The sequence below is a fragment of the Strongylocentrotus purpuratus genome, unplaced genomic scaffold (assembly GCF_000002235.5).
Source record: "Strongylocentrotus purpuratus isolate Spur 01 unplaced genomic scaffold, Spur_5.0 spur5_scaffold_21, whole genome shotgun sequence".
Lineage (NCBI taxonomy): Eukaryota > Metazoa > Echinodermata > Echinoidea > Camarodonta > Strongylocentrotidae > Strongylocentrotus > Strongylocentrotus purpuratus.
The window spans coordinates 21,444,309-21,469,521 of NW_022145607.1; the positions used below are offsets into that span (position 1 = coordinate 21,444,309).

At 38.9% G+C, this 25,213-nt stretch overlaps 1 protein-coding gene across 3 annotated transcripts in view; it reads right to left on the reverse strand.

Annotated features, from left to right (window-relative positions):
• Window positions 1-25,213, reverse strand: part of LOC593101 (RING finger protein 17) — a 107,652-nt gene that overhangs the window by 51,371 nt on the left and 31,068 nt on the right. For all 3 annotated transcript variants that reach the window (XM_030995340.1, XM_030995339.1, XM_030995341.1), the window contains exons 22-29: window positions 24,723-24,834; window positions 23,872-24,288; window positions 23,003-23,156; window positions 22,172-22,381; window positions 21,450-21,589; window positions 20,078-20,475; window positions 19,112-19,284; window positions 12,916-13,035 (exon numbers count right to left, since the gene is read on the reverse strand). In XM_030995340.1, coding sequence (XP_030851200.1) covers window positions 12,916-13,035; window positions 19,112-19,284; window positions 20,078-20,475; window positions 21,450-21,589; window positions 22,172-22,381; window positions 23,003-23,156; window positions 23,872-24,288; window positions 24,723-24,834 — 1,724 coding nt within the window. The remainder of the gene's footprint in view (window positions 1-12,915; window positions 13,036-19,111; window positions 19,285-20,077; window positions 20,476-21,449; window positions 21,590-22,171; window positions 22,382-23,002; window positions 23,157-23,871; window positions 24,289-24,722; window positions 24,835-25,213) is intronic.

Consider the following 25,213-nt stretch of genomic DNA (forward strand, 5'->3'; position numbering starts at 1 on the left):
AAATAGTAAGATTAAACGAGAACTTACCGTTTGAAGTTTGATCTTTATTTTATGAATATTTAGGAGGAAGTTATTACATGCCCTCCTCACCCACCCAAACTTCAAACTTAAGTGTAAGTTCCCTGTTCCTTACTATTGAGAGTAGCCACATTTGTAGCTTTGAATATTGACTGCGCATGCGCTTGGCGGGATCTCATGTAATAACTTCCTCCTAAATATTCATAAAATAAAGATCAAACTTCAAACGGTAAGTTCTCGTTTAATCTTACTATTTTTAGCCAATGTTTGTTTTTCATTCATTCACTGAGTATTACAGTGTATGTATTGAGATTATAGAAATAAAAACCTAGTTTGAGAGAGAAAACAAAATTATCATCATCATCATCATCTCATTGAACTCTTTTGATTTAAAAAAAGAAATACTACCTGAAATGTACCGTACTTTGTTTAGATTAAGGAAGAAGTTGGGGGGGGGGGGGGGTTAAAGCAAAGAATTTGACTGAAACAAACGGGGAATTAATTGCTACCAATTAGTACATTGTACATTCATATCTACTAAAGATTGATAAATATGTTAGAAAAAGACAATTCAGTTAACGATTGTTATATACAGTTAAGAATTTGTCTGTTTTGGCTACAGTAGATCATCAAATCCTCAAGAAGAAAACAAATTTGACAATGTTGAGAAATTTTCTAGAACAGGATAATCTAATAAAAGAATGTTTCCTCCACATACATGTATAACAATAAAAGTCAACCAAACAGAGAAATATGTCAGCCTCAATTTAATTTGACCCTCTCATTTTGGCAGCAAACCAATCTAGCTGATGACAAATGATGGTTGTTTACAGGGCTAAAGGCTTATGTGAAACTCACATGAGATTCATGTTGGGGGCGAATCTATTGTACTTTCTTAAAACGTCTACCAGACATCTATTATCCTTAGTCTGGAGCTCCAGGGAAACCTCTGGCAATGTTGTCTCTCATGTAATTGAAGATACAGTTAACCCTTTCACAACAACCATTCCACATTTTGTTGGTTGGATCAATAAGTTTTGATTCATTGGCGTGAATTTCTGCACAAACTGCATCCACGTTTGATGCATGACTACAGTATATTAAATGTGTTTGATGCCAGAAATAAGGAACGTATAAATCCTTAAATTGACAACACTTTGAGAGATTCAAAATCATTGTTTTTCAATCAAAATTTGCCATTTTGCCAACTTATCAAAAACATTCTCGCCCATGTATATTATTTGTAAAGACATTAATTTTTATTAACAATGTAGCATTAAAAGAAAAATAGCACTGTTGCCAATTTGAAGAATGCTGTGATTATTCTAGCCCTAAAAATCCACCCTGTCCTGAAAGGGTTAATGACCTTTGGTTTCTAAGCTGATGATAGATGTCTGCTGAGAGCCAGAAGTGAAAGGCCAATGCAATTAAATGCTGTTCTGGCTCTAATATGACAATATCCCTCTAATGATAACTTCATATCTACTTTAGATGTCTTGTAGACCATGATTTATGAATTTCTGACAACCACTTATCCAAAAAATTCATTCAATTATCTGATTAATAGAAAATAGAGCTAAAGGTACATGTACATGTAGATGCTATTTGGTATATGAATTGTATGTATTTGTGAATGTATCCAAATTTTAAAGCAAAAGGAACATTAAATGACAAGGTTAACATGTAATTGGAGAACATTTGCAACAACAAAATATTTTGTCCAAATGCATCAACATGAACATGAACATGTACTTCTACAGTATAAAAGTCAAATAAATAGAGTAATGTGTCAAGCATTAGGCCTCATTCAGATATGGCACAACAAAACTGCTGCTGTTTTATGATAACGAACGTAAAGTGCAATTCGCTTCATATTTCTGTACCTTATAACACAGAGATCAGTGAATATGCCCAGAAGCTCATGTAGTTGTGCACGGTTGCCATTCATCTACACGCAAAGAAATCATGGCGTTTTCTTTTCTTTCTTTTTGGGCGGCTGTTTACCAGGCCATATCTGAATGAACCTTTATTGGGAGCAATATAATCTAATTGACAACTGGGTGACGGTGTTTACAGGGTTAATCGCTCATGTGGGGCAATTAAAGAGGGCCGCGGGAGGGTTTAGCTTGGATCTCCCACATGTTTACATACGCTGAGGGCACCAAGAACTTTGTGGTGCCCTTGAGGCTAACCTGTCATCGTGGGTGACTGGCTGGGAGAAGATAACATAATTACACAGCAGTGGGGAAACGGAAGGAAGATGGAAACAAGGGCAACAGGTTGGAACTATTATGCACCAGGATAAAGGGTAATATTTGGTAAAATGTGAGTCTTTCAGTCATTATATTCTAAACATTTCTAAGAATGTAGTAATATGTTGCCAATTTGAAGAACAATGTGATTATTCTAGCCCTAAAAATCAATCCTGTCTTGAGAGGGATTGACTAATTGACTAATTGACTTGAGAGAGGCTAATGACTTTTGGCTCCCAAACTGATAATGTCTGCTGAGCGTCAGAAGTGTACCAGCAGTGAAGTGCGAATGAAATTAAATGCTGTTCTGGCTTTAATATAACAATATCCCTCTACTGATAGTTTCATATCTACTTTAGACAGGGGAGAGAGAGAGAAATTCCCCAAAAGGAGCAAAATTAAATGGGGGTCCGGAGGTAATGACCCTGGTGGGGGTTAAGGGGGCAGTCCGCCCCTTTTTACTGGTATGTTTACATACGCTGAGGGCACAATGGACTACATGTATGTGGTGCCCTTGAGGCTACCTGTCATCCTGGGTGACTGGCTGGGAGAAGATAACATAATTACACAGCAGTGGGGAAAGAAGGAAGAAAGAAGGAAACAGGGGCAACAAGTTGGATCTACTATGCACCAGAATGAAGGGTCTTTCAGTCATTTTATTCTAAGAATGTAGCAATATATTAAAGAAAAATATCATTGTTGCCATTTTGAAGAACAATGTGATTATTCTAGCCCTAAAAATCAATCCTGCCCAGAAAGGGTTAATGACCTTTGGCTTCTAAACTGATAATAGAATGTCTGCTGATTGCCAGAAGTGAAGTGCGAATGAAATTAAATGCTGTTTTGGCTCTAATATGATAGTTTCATATCTACTTAAGACAGGGGTGAGAGAGAGAAATTCCCCAAAGGCGGACAAGTAAATGCGGGTCCAGGGGTAATGACCCTGATGGGGGTTAAGGGGCAGCCCCCCCCCCCTTTTAAGGGCATTTTTACATACGCTGAGGGCACCATGGACTTTGTGGTGCCCTTGAGGCTACCTGTCATCCTGGGTGACTGGCTTAGGAGAAGATAACATAATTACACAGCAGTGGGGACAAGGAAGAAAGAAGAAAACAAGGGCAACAAGTTGGGTCTGTACTACGCACCTAAATGAAGGGTAATATTTGGTAAAATATGAGTCTTTCAAACTATAAAATAATCTACCCATAAAATTGCGTTGGTTGTCTGCACGTGTAATTCTAATCTGTGCGACAGGCATTTTTTGATATAATTATTTTATAGGGGGAGGGCTGGCCACACATATCACTTTTCCCTTTTACATCTTTATCTAAGACATACATGTAGGGACAGTCCCAGAATCACCTTTATCATAAATATAGGTAAGCTCCAAATTGAAAAGAAACATATATTCCTCAGAGTAATCATGTTACCTAAATACACGCAATTTCCAAGAAAATTCGATTACTACTTGCCTTTCATCCAAATTGAATCTTATTCCCCAAAGACATTTCATCTATCACAACTCAAAGTTGAGCTGCATGTCACATGGGTAATATTTAAACTAGAAAAGTATCCAAGGTCAAGAGATGCTGTGGTCTTGTGCTTAAGCAAGTGGACAAAGGATTATATGGCACATGGTTCAAATTCCGGCCACCGGCCAATAGTGTCCAATGGCAAGAAGTTATCCTGAATTGTCCTCTCTCAACCCTGGTAAAGAAAATGGGAACAGGATAGGAAGATACTAGAATTCTTTTAATGCTTGAGTGCCTCATAATGGTGGGTCTACTAAATTTTTTAGTGAAATATGTTAAGTTCTACAGTGTACATCTACATGTATATTATTTATTTATTATTATTACTATTATTACTATTATTTATTTATTTATTTATTTATTTATTTATTTATTTATTTATTTATTTATTTATTTATTTATTCATTTATTTATTTATTTATTTATTATTATTATTATTTACATCTACATGTATCATTCCTATCATTATAAGAAGTTGAAAAAATGTTCTCGCACCTGTATACAATGCATACCCCTTAAGACTACAATAATCATGAATTTCAATAGAATATTCATCAAAAATGTTGGGCTGTTCCAGACAGTATACAATGCCCATAAAAGTCAAGATATTTTAGTAAGATGAGAATTCCAATCAACAAAAGCATCTAGATGTGTAACTTCGGCATTCCCTTTTAATGCAGAAAGTGGGTAAACAAATTATTTTTCAGCAAAGTTTTCTCCATGCCTTTAGCTTTCAAATATAACTTAACAAGCTTTTTTTTTTTAAACAAAAGATGTTGAATATCGAAAATAAAAATTTAAACTACACAATTCATGAAGCCTTCTTGAATTTCTTTATTGTCATGCACAAAATAAAAAGAAGGCATAAAAATTGTTTTACAGCTCACATTTGTATAAATATAACAATACATTAACATATCATAGTCATTAACTACAAATAACATAAATAACATAACAATGTAATATACATGTAATTTAACCTCTCTGTTGAGAGCCAGGGGAATTTTTGATTATTTGTACTCCCCTGGCTCCCAACAGACAATACTAACTTAAATAAATAGCAGAAAATATACATGACAACAATCAATGTCATATAACATATAAATAGAACAAGTCACATTCAATTATTCATCAATTGTTAAAAATTCCAGATAAAAACTGTTTATTTGGGGTAATCAATACAAAGGGACTAATCTATTAGGGCAGCTGAGCGAAAATTAACTGTTAATCTACGGTAATTAATTTGTTACATATATCGAAAATCCAAAACAACAACAGAGGATCTAATACAGTGTTGTAGATAAAAAGCGCTTTCATTTGTATTTATACTAGGTACGACTTGTTCATCATGTAGAAGTGAAAGCTTCTACATGTATATACTGTCAAGTATTAAAGAACCAAAATGTTTTCTGTATCCTGAAGAGTGAACAAAGCTATGAAGCCATCCTAGTAAGAAATTGGCCTTCCCCTAAAAATATTTTGTCTCTTCAAAGCCAGAAGGGCATTTACTCTACATGTATATTAAAGGTACTATGTCCCTTTTGCAGCCAACCTCAAATTCTGTAGAACTTTGCAGGAATTATGAATATGTCATGTATGTCCTATCTGTGAAATTTAAACGTTAGCAGTGTCCTCATATTCAAATTATGCAAGGAAACCTGTTTACTTGCTAGACTTCACTGTCAGACACTATTGAGTGACTGACTGGCTTTTTTTCTTCTTTTGTAATAACATACATGAAAAGAGTTGTAAAGGGTACATGAGCATTTGTCTACATCAATAACCCACTTCTTGTGATGGCCAAGATTAAACTGATTGAATGTTTGCGCAGCATAAAACGTATGACCATTCGGTACAATTGTCTGAAAATCAAGACCATTACTTTTGGGCTCTATAGCCCAAAAGTCGATTTGACAACTAAAAGTCGTTATTTTCCCACTTAAAGACTTTTTCAAGCCCCACCTTTTTTAGGTAAGTTCTAAATTAGTATTATCTTTCAAATGCAGTTGGAATTTAACTTTTTCATTTTTTTGGCCTGCAAATGGGACATAGTACCTTTAAATGCCCTTCTGGCTCCAACGCCCACATTTCTCGAAATTTTTGTAATTTTACCTAAATAAAAAAAGAACCTGTTGATCAACAGCAGGGTATTGGGATATTCGGTGTTTAAATAAAGCTAGATAATATATATGTATGGTGAGTGGGTCTTTCTTTTAATCAGAAATGACCGAGGGCGACCCTTAAAGTGTGAACACAGAGTTATCCTTGAACACGACTCTCCGAGGAAGAAAATGGCATTTTACCTGATTACCGGACTTGGTCATGAATATGGTCATTCCCCATGGACCCATACCAACCAACCTACATCAAAGAAATAAATTTAAAAAAAAAAAATGCCTATGCATTCGGTTTGACAATCGCCAATTTGATGATGGCATGATGGCCGTGGGGCACACATCAGCTAGCGAGTGTCATGTCAAAGAATAGCAAAACAATTCCATGAAATTTGGAAGGATGAGGGATCATGGGAAATGTTTGGACTTAGATTATGGCAGGTTGTATGGCCTAGTGTGCAGTCACAGACCCTTGTCAGTCATACATGTAGTGAGTAACTGCGTGTCTGAACAGTAAGACTATGTAGACTGCAAAGTTTATTGAACTTCATAGGCTTTCTAATTGTTTTGAGGAACATTTTTTTCTCTGATATTCTTCCACACTTGCATAATAAAAATGAACACACTCACAAATTATTGTTCACCTCTCCCCAGAACTCAACCTCCTCTTTAAGTGTCAAATACATGTAGAATCTATGCCTGAGGACTGGGTAGCACGTGATACAGTATTTTCATCTTTCAAGCAACCTCCCTCCCTCCTCCCCCCCCCCCTACCCCACTGTAAAATGAAGGAAAAAAATGGGCTAGCGAAAGTAAAAAAAAAAATAGCAAATTGAATCAACAAGAGAGAGAGAGAGTGGCAATTATGGCATAATTAAAGCAATTGGGGGATTTTACAGAAGATGCAGTTTCCAAGAATAGTGTGAATTAAACCCTTATTATGGTTTCCTGATTTCACATCTACTAGGTCGTTTACTCAATTGTACTGAATAGCATGTAAATAAACACGCAAACAGCTTTGTTAACTAAGTAAAGTATACATCAATAGAATGAAATATACACCCAATTAGCCATCCTTTGCTAACTGTGCTAATCCTACTGCTTGTGCGTGTGATGAGAAGAAAGATTGCCTTGCGGTAGTTGCGGACAGATACTGTGGAGAAGAAAATCAATAGGATCCTACTTAGAAGATGGAATACTGCTTGCCTTGACAGATACAAACAATCATCTTTTAATCATCTGACTGCTGAGTTCTGGCATTTCCATAGGCTTAATACATAATCAACCAAGTTACGGTAAGCATTGGGTTAAAATAATCCCCTCAAGTGATAATCTAACGTAATGTGTATTCAGACTGGTACCTTAGGATTAAATTTTAATTTCATTTTAACTTTTTGCAGATGTTATGATCTACATGTAGATGAAAACATATCAAGCTGTCTTCCCATTTAAACCCAATCCAGTATTAAACACTGTTACCCAAAAGGGAAAGAAAAACTTTCCTGTTGATGTTGATACATGAAACTTGTACGGATGTCATCTGTTACAAGCTAGACAAAATAACTAATTAATTACATGTTTATTATTCATGCTTTATAAATGAATCCTTTTCTAATTAACAATTAATTTCAGTATATTTCATATACTTGCCTTATCTCAATGTTCCTATATTATCAAAAGCCACTGCTGTCAAATAGGTAATCCAATAATTGATCTGGGGAGTGTTTCAGAAAGACTAAGATTGACTTTAAGTTGGACTTAATTATGGCAGGCAGTTCATGCCACTGTTTGCTCTCACCATTTACTGGCAGGTCTCTCAAGGGACGTACAAATCATGGTCACAAATCTACAGATTTACAATTTTTGATATTTCCTGGTGTCAATTGCGCTGGAATTTATTTCACCAAAGACATGAGGTTTGGAAAGGGTAAGGATGAGGATTATGTTTAGCTAAAGCATTGAGACCAACATTTATGATAATTATTTCTTGTAAATGTATGAAACTTTGTCCAGAGCAACCATTGCAGGAGCATGATGTGCAAAATTCTGTAAAATATTGTGAAAGACAGTGCTGGTGAGCCAGCTATAATTGTTATCATGTGAGAATTCTGAGCATATTTCTTCAGTCAACCTTTTCAGACATCTACTAAAGGTTTTCGCAACCTTTTTCTAATAGCTAGTGAGTTCAAAAGGTAAAATACGATACAATGCAAGGCTACTAAATTTAATTACAATAATCCCAACCGGCAGGCATTCTCCATCATTGCTTTTGTAAGTTGCTCATTTTGTCTCTAATACCGGGTTCTCTTGAGCAAAACAAAATCTCATTCTACGTAAGAAATTCCTTATTGACCACAAATACATATATATTTAGAAACATCAATAAATACCAAGGCTTTCAGAGAAGAAAAATCAGACTTTCCTGCGCATCATATACAAAGCCGGATTACTTTTGTTGAGCGGCTATCCTCCACAAAATCTAGTGGGAAACCTAATTTTCAAACTCAATAATTACATTACAAATAAATACAGTTAGTTAGCCCCGAAGGCATGCATCAATCATTACTAGTAGGGCTGGACTTTTCTCTAAAACAAATTCTAAAAAATTGCACTAAATGGACAATCTGAAATACATAGAAATTTAAAACATGATATCTTTTTTTCCGGAGGGTGAGATATTGGCGTTGCATCACTTCTCTAGATCAGTGTTTTGGGGATGAATGAGAAAGATTTAGAGGCAAACAAGTAGTCTGTTTAGACTGGACGGAATTCAAAACTATTACAAGAATCATCGTACAGCACAAAAAGAGAGGTACAGACTGAGTAACAACATTGTTTAAAAGCAACGTCATACTGAAAGCAACTAGTTTTGAAGAGGTCAGTTCACACGACAGCAGTGAAAAAAATATATGGGGGCTCAGGGCGAAATAGCCCCCGAAATGCCCAAAAGAGCCCCCGAAAATCAGAAAAGAGCCCCCTTAAATTTGCATAGAGTTCAATGCAAAACAAATTTTAAAATGTTATTTTCATACAGGCAAGGTTGAAAAGTAGCCCCCGAAAAATAAATATTAATTTTTTCCCTGCACGACAGCTAGCCAGTCATCAGTGAGCGCTCATAGTCATGAGACCCGCCCAGTAATACGATTTTTATACAACACGACGTTCAGATGAGAGCGGGACCCTGTTTCTTTATCAAGCTTTTGTTCAAAGCGGTGCTCTCACATGGGTCTCACTATTCTTTTTGTTATACATTTTGTTATATGATGTCCAGCCTACAGGTGAAGTGCAAAATCAATTACTAAATCGTATAATCATACAATGAATATACCGGTAGGTAAAGTGTAGTCTGAACGGGGTATAAGTGTGGATTATGCATGTGGTTTCAGCTCTTTGTTTGACAGTATTCTTTGACTGATAAAGGTACATGTCCTTTCCAAAGAAACAAGTAGCATTGTCATGATGAAATGATGGTTTTACTTGTACATGCACTATTGAAACAGTACTGAATAAAGTTTCTCCCTCTACTGACATGCAAATAAAGTAGAGATGCCTTATGCTACAGTCAAACCTGATTTAGCAACCACCTGTCTATAAAGGCCCTTTTGCCCCCTTGAAAGGGAGGGGTAAGAGCACATTTTTTTTATTTTTTATGCTCCCGAATATTTGATAATCGCCCCGGCCGCATATTCGCTCAGTTGGGGGAGGGTAGTGCGCGCTAATTTTTTTTTTTTTTTTTTTTTTGGGGGGGGTCTCTGTTTGCCAATACGTTTTTTGCGAATTTGGGGCTGATTCCAACATTTTTTTTTTGGCCGGGGGCCACATACTCCCTGTGCCCCCCTGGATCCACCACTGGGTGCTTTATGAATAACTTTTGTTTCGCTTTTAAAAGACTTTTAAGAATACCCTTTTATATAGAATACTTCCACCTGTAATCTGTATTGAATGCACTACTTGTGGATACATGAATGACTCCACAACTTTCATAGGCTCGTATCCAGCATTGTATGATCTCAGTTAATATTCCCATTAGGCGAGGCGTCAAAAATAAATATACAAGCCAGCGGCAGCTTACTGCACTTGTGCGTCCTGGCTGCATTTTTTAAATTAGCTCAGCCGGCTACCGCTGGCGGTAGGAAATGGCATTCAAAAGCATGCGCCGGCTGCCGCCTTTTGAATGGAAACCGAGCCTCAGATCCCAGCCTGGCGCAAGCCGGCTGGGCTAATAAGTGAAAAATAATTGCCCCAGCCAGGCTTCGGCCGTAATTGCAGCCTCGATGCGCCAATACGTGAGGCGGCAGCCTGCTGGTATCGATATTTTTGACGCCTCGCCTTACATAACAATGAACTTACCCTCTTTGTGTACAAAATGTTAAAGGTGAAATTCAAAGAAAATCACAAATATGTCAACTAATGTATCACTAGAAACTGGTAAACTAACAAATGGCCATCGTACAAGTTTTAGGTCAACTACATATCGGGTGATTTATAAAAATACAAATACAACCACCTCCAGAGCAGCTGGGATATACAAGAGATTCGCCGGAAAAATAACGATGTTTTAATGACGTCACTATATGGACCAATACTGCCCACGCAGACGACATCCCATAAAGAATGAACATAATTGCAAAGCTATTATTTTTCAAATTATAATGAGTTTAGTGTATATAAATGTAATGGCATGTCAAACCATTCAAAAGGGGATATGACCCGATTCTGATAACTAAAATCGTTTGCTTGTAAATACACAGGATAGGGGTTAATTAATAATCAAAGAAACCAGACTTTCAAATTGAAAACCCCCGGAATGATATTAAGGATGGCATTTGTTCCCTCTTGAAACGCTGAACAGACCACGTTGTGTGCAGCTGAATATACAATGGTGTCTTATTTTGTTTACAAGCGACAGAATCCTTTATTTTTGTATCGCTGCATTTGTCATCAAAATAAAACCATGCACTGGGTTTAGAGTGAGGCAATAGATTATACATTTAGCCTGACAGTAGTGAAGTAAGGGAAAGAACTCAAGAGAAGATGAAAACACAGGCACTGAAAATGTCTGAGATGTTATGGGATATTGTCTGCTTGTGCAAATCATGTCCATACTGTGATCTCACACATCTCAGCAGCGTTCGGAGAGCGTTTCAGGTGCTATGCCGGGGCTATATTTAAGCGTTTTGTAATTTATAATAATCATTACTTTGAATGCTTCCTAGCATTGAATTTTGATAACCTTGTCTATTCAAAGTTTCAACTTTGCAATCATGGGTGTCGATCCCGGGGGGGGGGGGGGGGGGGGGGGGGGGGGATGGGGGGATATATCCCCCCCCAATATTTCAGGTGGGGGGGATGGCCTGTACAATCATCCCCCCCAATAATTCACCATCAGAAAAAAAAAAAAAATGAAGAGAAAAATTAAGGATGAGAGCCCGATGAGAGTAGTTAATGGTTATTACTCGCAAGATGACCATTTTGCTATCTCATTTTCATAATACATACATGTATACAAAGTAAATAAGACAACCGTATATGAGACAAGAATAAATTGAATTCTCGCTCATACGGCTTCATCAGGAATTGATGAATTTATTCAATTTGTTCAATCAACAGCATCATAGAAATGCAGTGCGCCAAATGCAAAGACGCAGCGTCAAAAAGCAACGAGCTAAATGTTAAGCGCGAAGCGCAAAAATAGCAATCTGCAATGCACATCAGACAATCCTGGACAGTGTAAACATAGATGAACTCTGTGACAAATTTGTGATGAGATCGGAGACAAGGAGAAAGATTTTCGGACATTAGTATGACTTATAAAATAGTTCTCTAGTTGTTATGTTGTTTCCGTTCATCCTTTTTAAAATTCACGTCATTGTATCTTTATTTTTGTTTTTTTCACTCATTTTATATCCTGATATTTCCTAAAAGATTTTTCATTTTTGGAGAAAGATTATTATGTCACAACTTATTTGTAACACAAATTATTTTCAGTGGGAAAACTGAGTTCAGACAAGGATTAATATAGAGAACAGTACAACGAATCGTCTTCTTTCTCTAATAATTCAGTGAAAGGGCAAAGCTGTTAGGGGAGAACTGAATTCAGACGTGGATTAAGCGTAATAATCAAATGAAACGTCAAAGTACACGATACAACGAAGCGTCTTCTTTTACGAATAATTTAATGAAACGTGAAAGCTTCCGCGCTAAGCGCGGAATGGGCGAAAATGAATACAGACAAGAATTAAGAGTAATAATTTATTGAAACGTTAAAGCTTCCGCGCTTTGCGCGGTAGAGGGAAACTGAGTTCATGAAGGACACGATACAACAAATCGTCTTCTTTCACTAATGTGAAAGCTACTGCGCTTCGGGTCGAGAATGGTACATACATGTAGGATCGTCTTCTTTCTTTAATCATCTAATGAAACATCAGAGCTTCCGCATTACGCGCGTGGAAGGGGGAATTCGATTCAAACATTAAGGATTAAGAGTCGAGAATGGTACATCGAATCGTCTTCTTTCTTTAATAATCTGATGAAACGTCAGAGCTTCCGCGCTATGCGCGGAGGAAGGGGAACGTGATTCAAACAAGGATTAAGAGTCGAGAATGGTCCAGCGAATCGTCTTCTTTCTCTAATAATTTAGTGAAACGTCAAAGCTTCCGCGCTTCGCGGGGGGGGGGGACTCCCCCTCCCTGCATGCAACCCCCTAGGGACCGCGCTTCGCGTGCTCACTACCGCCCCTAAAATGAAATCCTGGCTACGCGCTTGGGAGGGGTGCAACTTGCCACACGCTTCTACCTCTTGATTGCCTTGATCCATTGCCGAAAATATTTTGGCACCTATCATCCCCCCCAACCACGGATACAAATCGACACCCTTGTTTGCAATAATGAAAATAAAGTTAGTTTTTTAAAATCAATGAATATGTACTTTAAAACAAAATAGCTTAGAAAAATTTCCTGCAATCACATAACCATTTCCCATGGGAAAGCATCCACTTACCGGCTGTATTCCATAGAGGACACATTCCCTGCTGTATTGGGGTACATTGAGCTGGAACGGTGTTGGGTTGATTCGATCAAAAGGCAGTGATTCTGAGTTTCCAAAGTCAACATACTTTACCTGTTTGTGAAAAGCAACAAAAAATAAATTCTTGTGATTAAAAAAATACAAATGCATGATTCTGTTAAGCCCCACTGCACTACTTAAAGCTACTTACGCCCTCTAAATAGCCAACAATGCCTAAGCGTTACACGTTGATCCCCCATGATCCTCTTTCTCTTATGTTAATTGAGAGCTGAGTTGATGAGATAGCCACCTGTCAGTAACCACGCTGGGTGGTCTCATCCCTCCTGGCCAAACTAGTGCAGAGGGGCTTTAAAAAAAGTCTGAATCTGATGCTTTATGGATTAGAACATAGCTTAAATAAATCCAAATTTTCGTATTTTGTTAATGGAGTGAGACTTGATGGAACCTACCCTGACAGTATATTTCATGATACCAATGAGCTGTGCCCTTTACCACTGGCCATTTAATGTGAATTTAAATACCACACAGACACAGACATTATAGAAGGAAGCTATCCATCCGAAATTGCAGCTCTGTACCACTGATTATCTTGGGTAAATCTATCACAAACCACAAAAACACACTCTGCAAACTAATCTAAACCAAATGTGTTTTTGGTGATATCGATGATTGTCCGAGGTGGATCAAGCAAAATTCCATGTAGACACCTCCCCCTACAGTACACCCCCCCCCCCCCCCTCCCTTCAAACACACAAGCATAGTTCAAGGAACCTACCTGAATAGTGTGTTCTGCAGGGATGCCAACCTTTCAGAGCACAAATCAGTAATCATAAGGAGAGGACCGACTCACCCGCCTAGCTAGTTTGAGCGAAACTACTTCATGATGAAAAGCCATAAAAGCACCAGGGTTAAAGCCCCTGCCTCTACTAATTTGCCACTTCTTTCCGGGGGCCTACAGAGAGTAGTGCAACATGACGTGCCAACTCCAAAGCCAATTGGAAGAGATGGTGTTGATAAACCACGGAAAAGAGATGCTTTACTAACAACAAAAAAGACAATTGGAATAGGAACCTGGAATGTGAGAACGCTACATCAACCAGGGAACCTTGAAATCCTACTTCACCAACTAAACAACTTTAAATGGGAGATAGTAGGTGTATCAGAAACACATTGGACTGACAAGGGAGAGTTTACCTCTGAAGGGTACAAAACACTATGCTCAGGAAATGAAACTCTACACAGAGGGGGTGTAGCACTGATTCTGAACAAAACAGCCCAGAACTCACTCCTAGGATATCATCCTATTTCATCCAGATTGATCACTGCCAGATTCCAGACTCAAGCAGGTGCCATCACAGTGATCCAAGTTTATGCCCCAAATACAGCTGATAATGAAGAACTAGTAGACAAATTCTATGACCAACTTCAAGAAGCAATCAATTCTGCACCAAAGAAAGACATTCTGATAGTGATGGGGGATCTAAATGCAAAAGTGGGAGACAGTTACTCACAATGGAAACAAGTTCTAGGCCAACATGGGTTTGGAAAGGCAAATGCCAGAGGAGAGAAACTACTCAATTTTTGTGCAGCGAATGATCTTGTTATCACCAATACCATGTTTAAACAAGCCAAAACAAGTAGAAAATGGACATGGGAATCACCTGATCAAAAGACTCACAACAAGATAGACTTCATAATGATTAACAGCAAATGGAAAAGCTCAATCAACAACTCCAGGAGTTTCCCCAGTGCTGACATAGGCTCAGATCACCAGTTAGTCATTGCAAACTTAAGACTGAGATTTAAAGTTAGAGGAAAACCCAAGTTTCTAAAGCGATATGATGTCTTCAAACTCAAAGAAGCAGACGTCCGCTCAAATTATGAAATAGAAATTGGAGGAAGGTTTGGCCCACTTCTAGATGATGAAAACACAGATGTGGAAAATCTATGGGAAGGCATCAAGTCAGCATACAACGAGACATCGACCAAACTTCTCGGAAACAGAAAGAGTCAACTTCAGGACCCTTGGATAAGCGAGGAGGTGCTCCAACTAAGTGACCAAAGGAAAAGGGTTAAGCAGGAGAAGTTAAGTGATCCTACAAAGAGAGCCCACTATAATTTCCTAAACAGGGAAATAAAGAGAAAGACAAAAGGATGTAAGGACAGATGGATTCAAGATCTATGTAAAAAGGTTGATAAGGCACACCAAGCAGCTAAGTCCAAAGAAGTCTACTCAACAATCAAGAAACTCACTAGGAAACCAAATATCAAGATGCAAACAGTAAAGAGCAAAGATGGACAAGTACTGACAGAGATAGAGGATGTAAAAAGGAGATGGAAAGAAAGTTATGAAGAACTTTATAACAACCAGAATCCCATCAACAAGGATGCAACTGAGGGAATTGCACAGATGACTAGTATGGAGGAAGAGCCTGAAATACTTAAAGAGGAGGTCATTAGTGCTATCAAAAGGATGTCAGATGGAAAGGCCCCAGGCTATGATAGTATAACAGCAGAGGAGTTAAAAGCATCCGGAGAGAGTGGCACTGACATCCTTCACAAACTCTGCAACCTAATCTGGAGAAAAGAATCTTTCCCAACTGACTGGGGCAGAGCCATTATAACACCTATATTCAAGAAGAAGGATAAGCTAGATTGCGGAAACTACCGGGGAATCAGCTTACTTAGCCATGCAGGAAAGATATTTGCATCAATCCTTCAACGAAGAATCCTGAAGAAGACAGAGGAAATTTTATCAGAGTCCCAGGCAGGTTTCAGACCAGGGAGATCAACCATAGACCAACTGTTTACTCTAAGACAAATTGCAGAAAAGCACCTTGAAAAGAACAGAAGTCTGTTTTGCTGTTATATAGACTTCGAGAAGGCATTCGATTCAATATGGCAGGAAGGACTTTGGAAAGCTATGAGATTCTTTGGCTACTCCAATAAGACAATCTGTCTCCTAAAAGCACTATACAAAATCTCAGCTAGTGCAGTCAGGGTAAATGGCGAACTTACAGACTGGTTCCCAACAACTGTGGGTGTACGCCAGGGCTGTGTATTATCACCACAGCTATTCAACATCATCCTAGAAATGGTTATGTTACATGCCACCTATGACACCCCTATTGGAATAAACATCCAAGGCCATCTGATCAACAACCTCCGCTTCGCAGACGACATAGTTCTTCTTGCATGCAACGAAATAGATCTCCAGTCCATTGTAGATTGTGTACAACAGTGGAGCTCAAACTTTGGCCTCAAAATTAATATTGCCAAGACAGAGGTCCAGGTCATCAGTAAACAGCAGCAAGACATTAACATCAGCATAGGTGGAACCAAACTACTACAGGTGGAAAAGTTTGTTTACCTGGGAGGTACCATCACTCAATCAGGAAAATGCACAGAGGACATAAAGAACAGAATTGGAAAAGCCCTGGGTGCTGTTCAAAGTCTTCACAGCATATTGACAGCCAAAGACATTAGAGATGTTACAAAACTTCAACTATATAAGGTACTCATCCTATCCATCCTTATGTATGGATCAGAAACATGGACACTGAAAAAAGAAGACGAGAACAGGCTCCTTACCTTCGAAATGATCTGCCTCCGAAAAATCTTGGGGGTAACCAGACTAGACAGAATAAGGAATACAACAATTCGGAAGACTCTAGGACTGGATGAAACCATTCTGGACAAAATAGCCAAAAAACGGCTACGATTCTTTGGCCACGTTAACAGGATGAGACCATCACGATACCCAAAGATACTCCTAACTTCTGATATCCATGGTGATAGACCCCGGGGCAGACCAGCCAAGAAATGGATAGATTGTGTAAAGGCCGATTGTGCTACTAGATGTCTGGGATCCCTCACAGAAGCGACCAGAACATCACAAGACAGGAAGATCTGGCTTGACGTCATGAAGCAGAAGCCATCACACATCTCCCAGATGGTGCGGAAGGCTTAGGTCAAGGTCAAGGCTAAAAATCAGTAATTTTGAGACAAAATCAGTAATTTTCTGCGCGACGCAAATTTTTCTGCACGCTGGCAAGCGCAGCTCCCGCAGGCAAGCGCGATAGCACAACAAGTTAAATAAAAGTAACATACATGTACCTGTTCATTAGTTGGTGTTACATGTGCATGTAACTCCATATTAAAAGTATTCTACTGAAAGACTGGATGAACTCATGACAAAATGTCTTGATATGTTACTATAGTCTTTTGCCCCGCCATGTCCAATGTTGAAATCTGATAAGCACATTCATGGGGCACTAGAGGGCGCTTCGCGAGCGTACGAAAATCTGAATGGCCTTGCTGCGGTGGGTCGGCAATAATCAGCCCAAAACTTGGATATGGGAGGGTGGAAGGATATATCTTTTTTATAATGTTATCCGGTCTTACCCCTAACCATCCTATGTTTAATCTATGTAGAAATAACATGCGAGTACGATAAGAGAAACATCGGGCCCATTACTGATGCAACTTTTTAAATATTAGCCTAGAAATGACCACCAAACGGAAAAAAATGACATTTTTTTCCGACAAATCTTCATAAAATCTGAGTTATAAACAACTCACAACTAGGCTCGGTAATGCAAATATGATTTTCTGAAAATTCAGGTGTGATTTTTTAAGTTTCTTTCAAGTATATTTCTGCGCATCGCAGCGCAAATTTCCTTCACTGCTTCAAAATCACCCTTGAAAATTGTTTTTGCAACGAATTTGATACGGGGTCCGCGAGTGTTCCCCGTTCCTTGCGTGTTGAAAGTTTGGTAATACAAAGTTTGCATTGACTCGCGCACAAAAAAATGGCTCAAAAACAAATGTCAAAACGAGAAATAAACAAGCTTTTGTATAGTTATAAGAGATCTACCGAGGTTTCTTTGTCGATATAATTTATTATATAGTCTCAATTAGAATTCAGAATTATCTCACTGAAACCGACGATGTTCTCGATCGTAGTTATTTTCACTTTGCCAGCAGACGTTCTAGCGTGGTTTTGGCAAAAAGCTAGCCCGCCACCTTCCCACCTCGAACCTTTCGAGTTCCGCTAAAATTGTGCGCTGCGGAGCTCCGAGGGTGCGTTGGTATCGCTGCCAAACTCTCGGGCGGCTAGCTCCCCACGACGGACCACTCGCGGTATGGCGAGAGTGTGTGTGTGAGATACGATTTTGGATTCGAGAACGCACGTACCACAACCGTGCGCGTCATTTTCAGCTGTTGAATGTCTACGACCAATTTTACATGTACGATTTTTAGTACAGATACTTGGTCAGTTTTCTTCTTATATCTTTGGTTTTACAACATTTAAAAATATAATTTCTTCAAATTTTCTCCTGACTCGGTTCAGACTATGTGTTTTCAAGTCAATTTCTTGAATATATTTTTTTGCATGAATTTGCCTAGAGCTACTGATGCACATATCGTGCACCTAGCATGATTCAGGCTTTTCTTTGAAGGAACGATGCATTTCCATTTCTTACTGTATTCTTCTTTAAAAGTCTGTAACTTCTTGCCACGCTTCTTAGTTGTGGAAGACATGATGATTGATATCTAAATCCAACCAACATGAGTTCAGATTGTCGACGAAAATCGACGAACGCTGTGACAGCCTGTGAAAAATCCGACAGTGTACACGGCGCTAGCGTAGCGAGGCCTGGCGCTGGCCGCGCTGTAGCGGCGCGGCCAAGAGAGGTATTTCACCTGGCCCCCGCTCGCGAAGCTGTCTTTCTCTGCTGGGCACACACGCACACAGTCAGAATATACAAAGACACACATGTATGCACCTGCACTGTGAAAGGGGTGTGCTAGATAACGAATTGTCCAATCGGAAGCCCTATGGGATTTCTATGCATGGATTCAAGGATGGCTGCGCTGCAATAGTCAAAAGTACGTGCTAAACCTTAAAGTGCTAATTTTGAAAATCAGCAAAATCTGCAAAATCCGGGATTTATGGTATGAAAATCGTACCGCCCGTAATCGGCCGATTTCCCGTAGAAATTACGGGAAATCCGTACTAGTTGGCATCTCTGCTTCTGTGATACCGATGATCTTCGCCCTGTGCCACTGTTCATCTAGGGTAAATGTATCACAAATGAATGAAGCAAAAGTACATTTGCCCCCCCCCCCTTCTTTCAGACACACAAACATAGTTCAAGGAACCTACCCGAACAGTGTCTTCGGTGATACCGATGATCTTTGCCCTGTACCACTGTTCATCCAGGGTGAATCTAGCACACACGCATTGGCAGAGGGAGAGGGAGCTGGGGTCTGGAGGACTACGCTTCTGGCTGTTACAGGCTACTTGCTGGGCAGCCATCATCTGCTGAAAGTCTTCAACTGTAACAACATAAAAAGTACAGAGACAGAGAATGACAATGCTATCATATTATTGAATTTGTGAATTTTCTAATGTCGTATATAATCTGTACTTAATTTCTGTATTGGCATTACATTTGCTTGTGCCTTTCCTTGATATATTTTGTACCGTTTATCCTTGATTTATTACTCTCTTTATTTGTCCTTATGCTATATTATTGAGTGCATCAGTTGGTTGGGCGGAGGGACCTTTACAGTTACAGCGATTAAGTTTGCTCTCCTCTTCCCTGGCCCCCATCTCTTGGACTCAGAATATTGCTACAAAAATGTGTATCTGTATCATTTTTGTCATTCTAATTTTGTCATCACCTTGATTATATTGTTTCATTGTTACAAAGTGCAACATAAATAATAAATAATGAATAAATGAACATGGTCAAAATTAAAGTTAACAGTTACTTTGTTATGCAGAAAGATTATTAAAATATATTGCCAATGGATAAAATATTTGTTAAAGTACCAAAGGTATCAATGGCGCTTTCTGCAGCAATCGAGCAGCAGTCGTGGATTTTCTAACAGGGGTTAAAGTAACCAATCTACTACACGATTCACAATATATTCCTTTATTTTTATTTTTGAATGCTTTTTCCAAAAACTTTTAAAAACAACACAAGGCTACTAAATTAACATGTAGATTAGATTAGATTAGATTAGATTTTACCTTGTAGAGCAACCCCTTTACCCTGGGGGCATTTAAAGACTGGTTGGACTATTTTACCAGTATTACAGAGAAGCACCTGGTATCATGACTTACATCTATCCACGTCTAGTCCATGGATGACTGCATTGTCGCTCACAAAGGTGATGATCAGCTGTAGCTGGGAGAGCGTCGGCAAGGGCGGGGCTGGATACTGGGGGAGTATCTCCTGGATTCCGGTCCCCTCAAAGTTCTCATATTCGTCCAGGAGCAGCGCAGAGTCGGCGGGCATCGCGGGACACCCTTCATCGGGCATGGTGGGGCCGTCCAGGGAGGTGGGAGAGGCGGTGGTATTGAGGGAGCTTACACCACTGCTTTGGGGTGTGACAGGGGCAGAGTTCATTTTGGGACTCAAAGTGGTGGTAGTGGTGGTAGGGTGGGAGGATGGCGGTGTTTGGGCTGTAACATGAGGAGTTGCAATATTCTTGTGAACTTCTGGAGTTGACACCTTTCGCCTGTAGAGAGAAAATAATGAATTTAAAACATGATTTTATATGTGATATTATCAGTTTTCTGATTCTTGGACAATAGATCTAGCAGCTGTTGGAACTGAAATTACAGTTTTCGGAATAGTGAAAGAATTATTTGTCATGCTTCTCAGATGTCATTTTGATTATTTATAAAACTAGACATGCATATGACCTTGTACAGTGTCTTTAATCACTTACCAACACATCACCATCTACAAAGTAGTTAACAATGTTTTGATGGTAATATTTCTTTTGTCATAACTTTGAAGATCCTCCTGGCAGGTACATGATGTACATTAGTTTCCTAGTATTCTTTAAAAAGACGAGCTATTCCACTGCACAGTCAAAATGTATGCCTTCGCCATCCGTGCAAATCCCTCTTCTGCACATTTCACCAGAAGATTATTCATAAATGTAGTTGCTGTAACATTTAATAGCAATAAATACTTACTTCATCCAAGTTTGGTTTGAATTGGTTTGATGCTTTAATATCAAGTTATATTTTTTAGGAGTTTTTAACACTGTAATGACAGTGTGACCTCTTACACCTCTTACACCTCTTACACCAAGAATCTAATCGGTTCATTGTTGATTGTTCATACACCCTTCATCCAAGTTTTGTTAAAATTTGTTCAATGATTCTTGGGTTATCGCTGTAACGTAAAGCAGGACCAACAACCCGAAAGCAAAATGCCTCTGGCAACACTTTCGGTGGTGGAGATATAATTTTTTTTACATATTTCATAATCGTTCAAGACTTGTCCTGAGCAACCACAATGAAAGTCAACTAATGAGAAGTATTCCATTCCAAATAAAATCTACTCAGCAGAGCAAAAAAATATGTTTATGTTTGGGTGACTGTTGAGTGACTAAGCTTACATTCAATCAGGGCAAATCTCACATTTATCACGCCCCACCCTCTGTAATTTTTTGTTATACAAGTTAAGATAACCATTTACCTTTTTCTTAACGCTAAGCCTTTCTGAACAAGGAGCTCAGCGATGCTTGCTAAATCTTCTGCAGACTCTCTCGCTACTCTCTCTTTATTAGTCAGCTCATAGAGAAGGTCTATCGGGAGAGAATTCTTCTCAATGTCACCCTGAGAATCAGAAAAAAGAAACAAGGTGATTTTCAAAGGAACATCTTTGTCATAATTTTGTACAAAAAGTAGCATCCTTCATTATGTCCAACTCCTCAAGAAACCGTCTATGGATATCTTTGTCCTGTCTTCTTACATATCCAGCACATCAGGCCATTTATAGAGTCATAAACAAATACCTTTAAAATATCCATGCAACTTTCAAGAGAGATCTTTGTACTACCTCATCCTGAAGGTAGCACTTTCTTAGAGGTAACACTTTCAAGAAACATATATTTTTTAAATCATGTATTTATTTTTATGGATTTAACTCTCATTCACAAAAGCATCCCTACCTACATTATCTTTCCTTATTACTTTCAAAAGGTGTCTTCAGCTTACTTCATTCAAAATGTAGCATTATCGCAAACATATAGCAAACAATGCTAATCAGTGACCATTGGTCCCCAATGATCCCCTTTTTCTTATGTTAATTGAGAGCTGATTTGATGAGATAACCACCTGTCTGTGACCATGCAGAGAGGTCTAATCCCTCCTTGCCCAACTAGTGCAGATATGCTTTAAGTGGTACTTTTGACATACCTTTTTACAGATGTAGCACTCAAGATCGTTCAGCCTTTCTTCCAAGAAGTCACAGGACGTCTTGGTCCACTCTGCCGTGCCTCCCGCAGGTAGGATGTCCACCAGGTGACATCGGATGGCGAAGGGAGCTTCCTTCTGAAACCGCTCGTCAAGGGCGCGGATGTTGGCAATGGAAACCACTTCTTCGTTACCGTAGTCGGTGAATAGAACCTTGAGGAAAGGAGGCAAGTGATGGCAGATTGTGATTGCATGAGTGAATGTCTGGAGGAAAGGTACTGCCCCTTGAAGGGAAATTCTTTCTGGACATTGGGCGGATGTTGGCGATGGAAACCACCTCCTCATTGCTGTAGCCAATGAACAGGACCTTGATGACAGGAGGCAAGACATCTCAGTATATGAAAAATTTGCGAACATAACTTGTGATCATACACAAAATATAGAACATTGTGTTTTGTTTTGATATTTTGTTTACATTCAACTGAGCATGAACATATACTAGCATGTTTGCAGATAAATCTTTTCTCGACTGCAACTCATCTCATTGTCTATTTCCATATACAAATAAGAATATACCATATAGATTGATGTACACACACAAAAAGTGTTGCTAATTCCACTGATATGCAATACAGTCATGAAACAAAAAAGGATGCAATATGTAGTAATTATTTGTGGTTGCTACTCGAGGCTTGCATCTGGCATATCTTTGAGGGCTCTGAATCAAAGATTATTGAGCCAAACCACAAAATGTGGAATGATTGTCACGAAAGGGTTATATGCCAAGGGGGTGAGAAATCCCAGGAGTCCATGGGTTAAGAAGAAGAGACTTACCACGGCATTATTATCAGGGAGCATACACTGTATCTTTCCTCGACACCAAACCCCTTCCCTGACTAACAAAGCACCACAGATCTCCCCTTCCTTCCAGTCCGTCTTCTCGCAGTCTCCTTCCTCCTTGTAGAATAGTGTCATGGACTCCAGTAAACTGTTCAAAGAAATATCAAATAGCTCATGAGGATTAAAGCCCGTCTGTACTAGTTTCGGCAGAAGGAATTAGACCACCCAGCATAGTCATTAACAGGTGGCTATCTCATCAACTCAGCTCTCAATTAACATAAGAAAAAGAGGATCATGAGGGACCAACAGGCACCTCTTAGGCATTGTTTTCTATATAGAGGGAGCAAGTAGCTACAGATAGTACAGTGGAGATTTATAACAAAATCAATCTAATAGCTAACACTTAATCAAAATTATGGATTTGATGTTGTGATTTCATTTTAACTGTCACTAGTATCCATATATTTGCATCCACTTTAGCTTCCTACACTATACTCATTCAGATATGACAAGGTGACCGCGTCGTTTAAATATAACAAATTATTAGGAGGATGTAGGTGTAATACGATTCACATTTCTGTATCTTGTAACATAGAGCTCATTGAATACGCATTGGATCTTTGTGGCATGCAATTGCCATTCCTTTACACGTAGAAATAAGCTGCGATGGTTTACCGCCACATATCTGAAAGAGCATTTAACAGTTTGTAGGAAGAAGTAGTTTTGCCTCTGTTTTGGAGGGTGGTTGTGTGGTGCCTGGTCACAATTATCAAAACAAGAATATTGAAGGAACAATTTCAATACACCATAATATTTACACATTTACAAAATTTTCTGATAAGATTTAAACTGTCCATATTCACCTGTCTAATCCATCTTTGCCAGCGGTGGAAAGTTGGACATAGATGCAAGAGGGCGCTTCAGCGTGGCTCACATGAACCGCCGTGTAGGCACTATACTTCCCAGAGAGCTGCGAAGACTGACCCGGAGACCTGCTACATCCTATGGTCACCGAAGAGCCTCTTGACGACCTAGCTGCGGTTGGAGTGGTTCTGGCTGGCTTGGTCTCTTGCGCTGCTTCTGTCGAAGGCACCTGCAGCATGGGTTCGGGTGATTTCAGAGGGGTTCCATCGGTTGTGGCGGATACCGATTCACGAGTGATCTTGTCCCCGCTGGAATCAACATGGTGTGTGTTATCTTCTGACGGAGTGGTGGTCGTGTCTGGCAAGATGGGTGTTGGCTTGGGAGAAAGTCCTCTAAGGATTTCTGCACTGACGGAGCTGTGGGCAAAGGGTAGGTAGAGTATGCACAGCAACCTCGATAAAGTGATATCTGAGGAAACACATCCACATCATGGTATACATACATGTACACTTAACTTTACTACAGGTTTTAGAGAGTCAATGTTAAATGAAAGGAGTATGACATTATCAAAATGTACATGTATATTTACAAGGTCTAAAATAAATAAGACATTTTAAAGAAGTTCAGGTCTAAATTGGGTTCCTTCACAATTAATCCAAATATATGAGCCTTAATAACTTAAGCCACATTGTGAATTTGCTGATAAGGTCATTTCGCAAGTTGTGCAACATGCCTTAGTTCATGTGAAATTTTAATAGTGCTTTTCTTTGGGGAAATATAGAATAACAAAGGACTTAAACCAGAGCTCATACAATGATTCATACAATGATTCACAGATGAAACGACTTACCCTGGACCTGTTGTTTCAGCAAGGCCTCTCTGGACGAGGAGAGCGTTCACACTGACCCGTTGACCTTCGACCTCATCGTAGGCTATCACTCGGATCACTCCCTCCTTCACATCTACACCCATAGTGAGGAATTTAAAAAAATAATTTAAATACAGTTATAAACTAAATTAATCACACCCTTACCAAGTATTGTAATTTTTTAAGTGGGTAAACAGATTGAATTGTCCTGATGTTTGTTTCTTGAGAATGTGACATATTAAAGCTAAGTATTCCATGAAGGTCCAAGTTCAACCAGTCTACCTTTCAATCTTGAGTTACGTGAAACACAAAAAAACATCAAATTTGCAAGGGATAACTACATGTAAATGCAACTGCACATAATTGTGGATATATCTTTAACACGTCTATTCGAATTCCCTCGAACTACATGCACATGCATGATACAGAAAATTTGACTTAATACACTTTCAAGTATTTGTACAGACACTAGC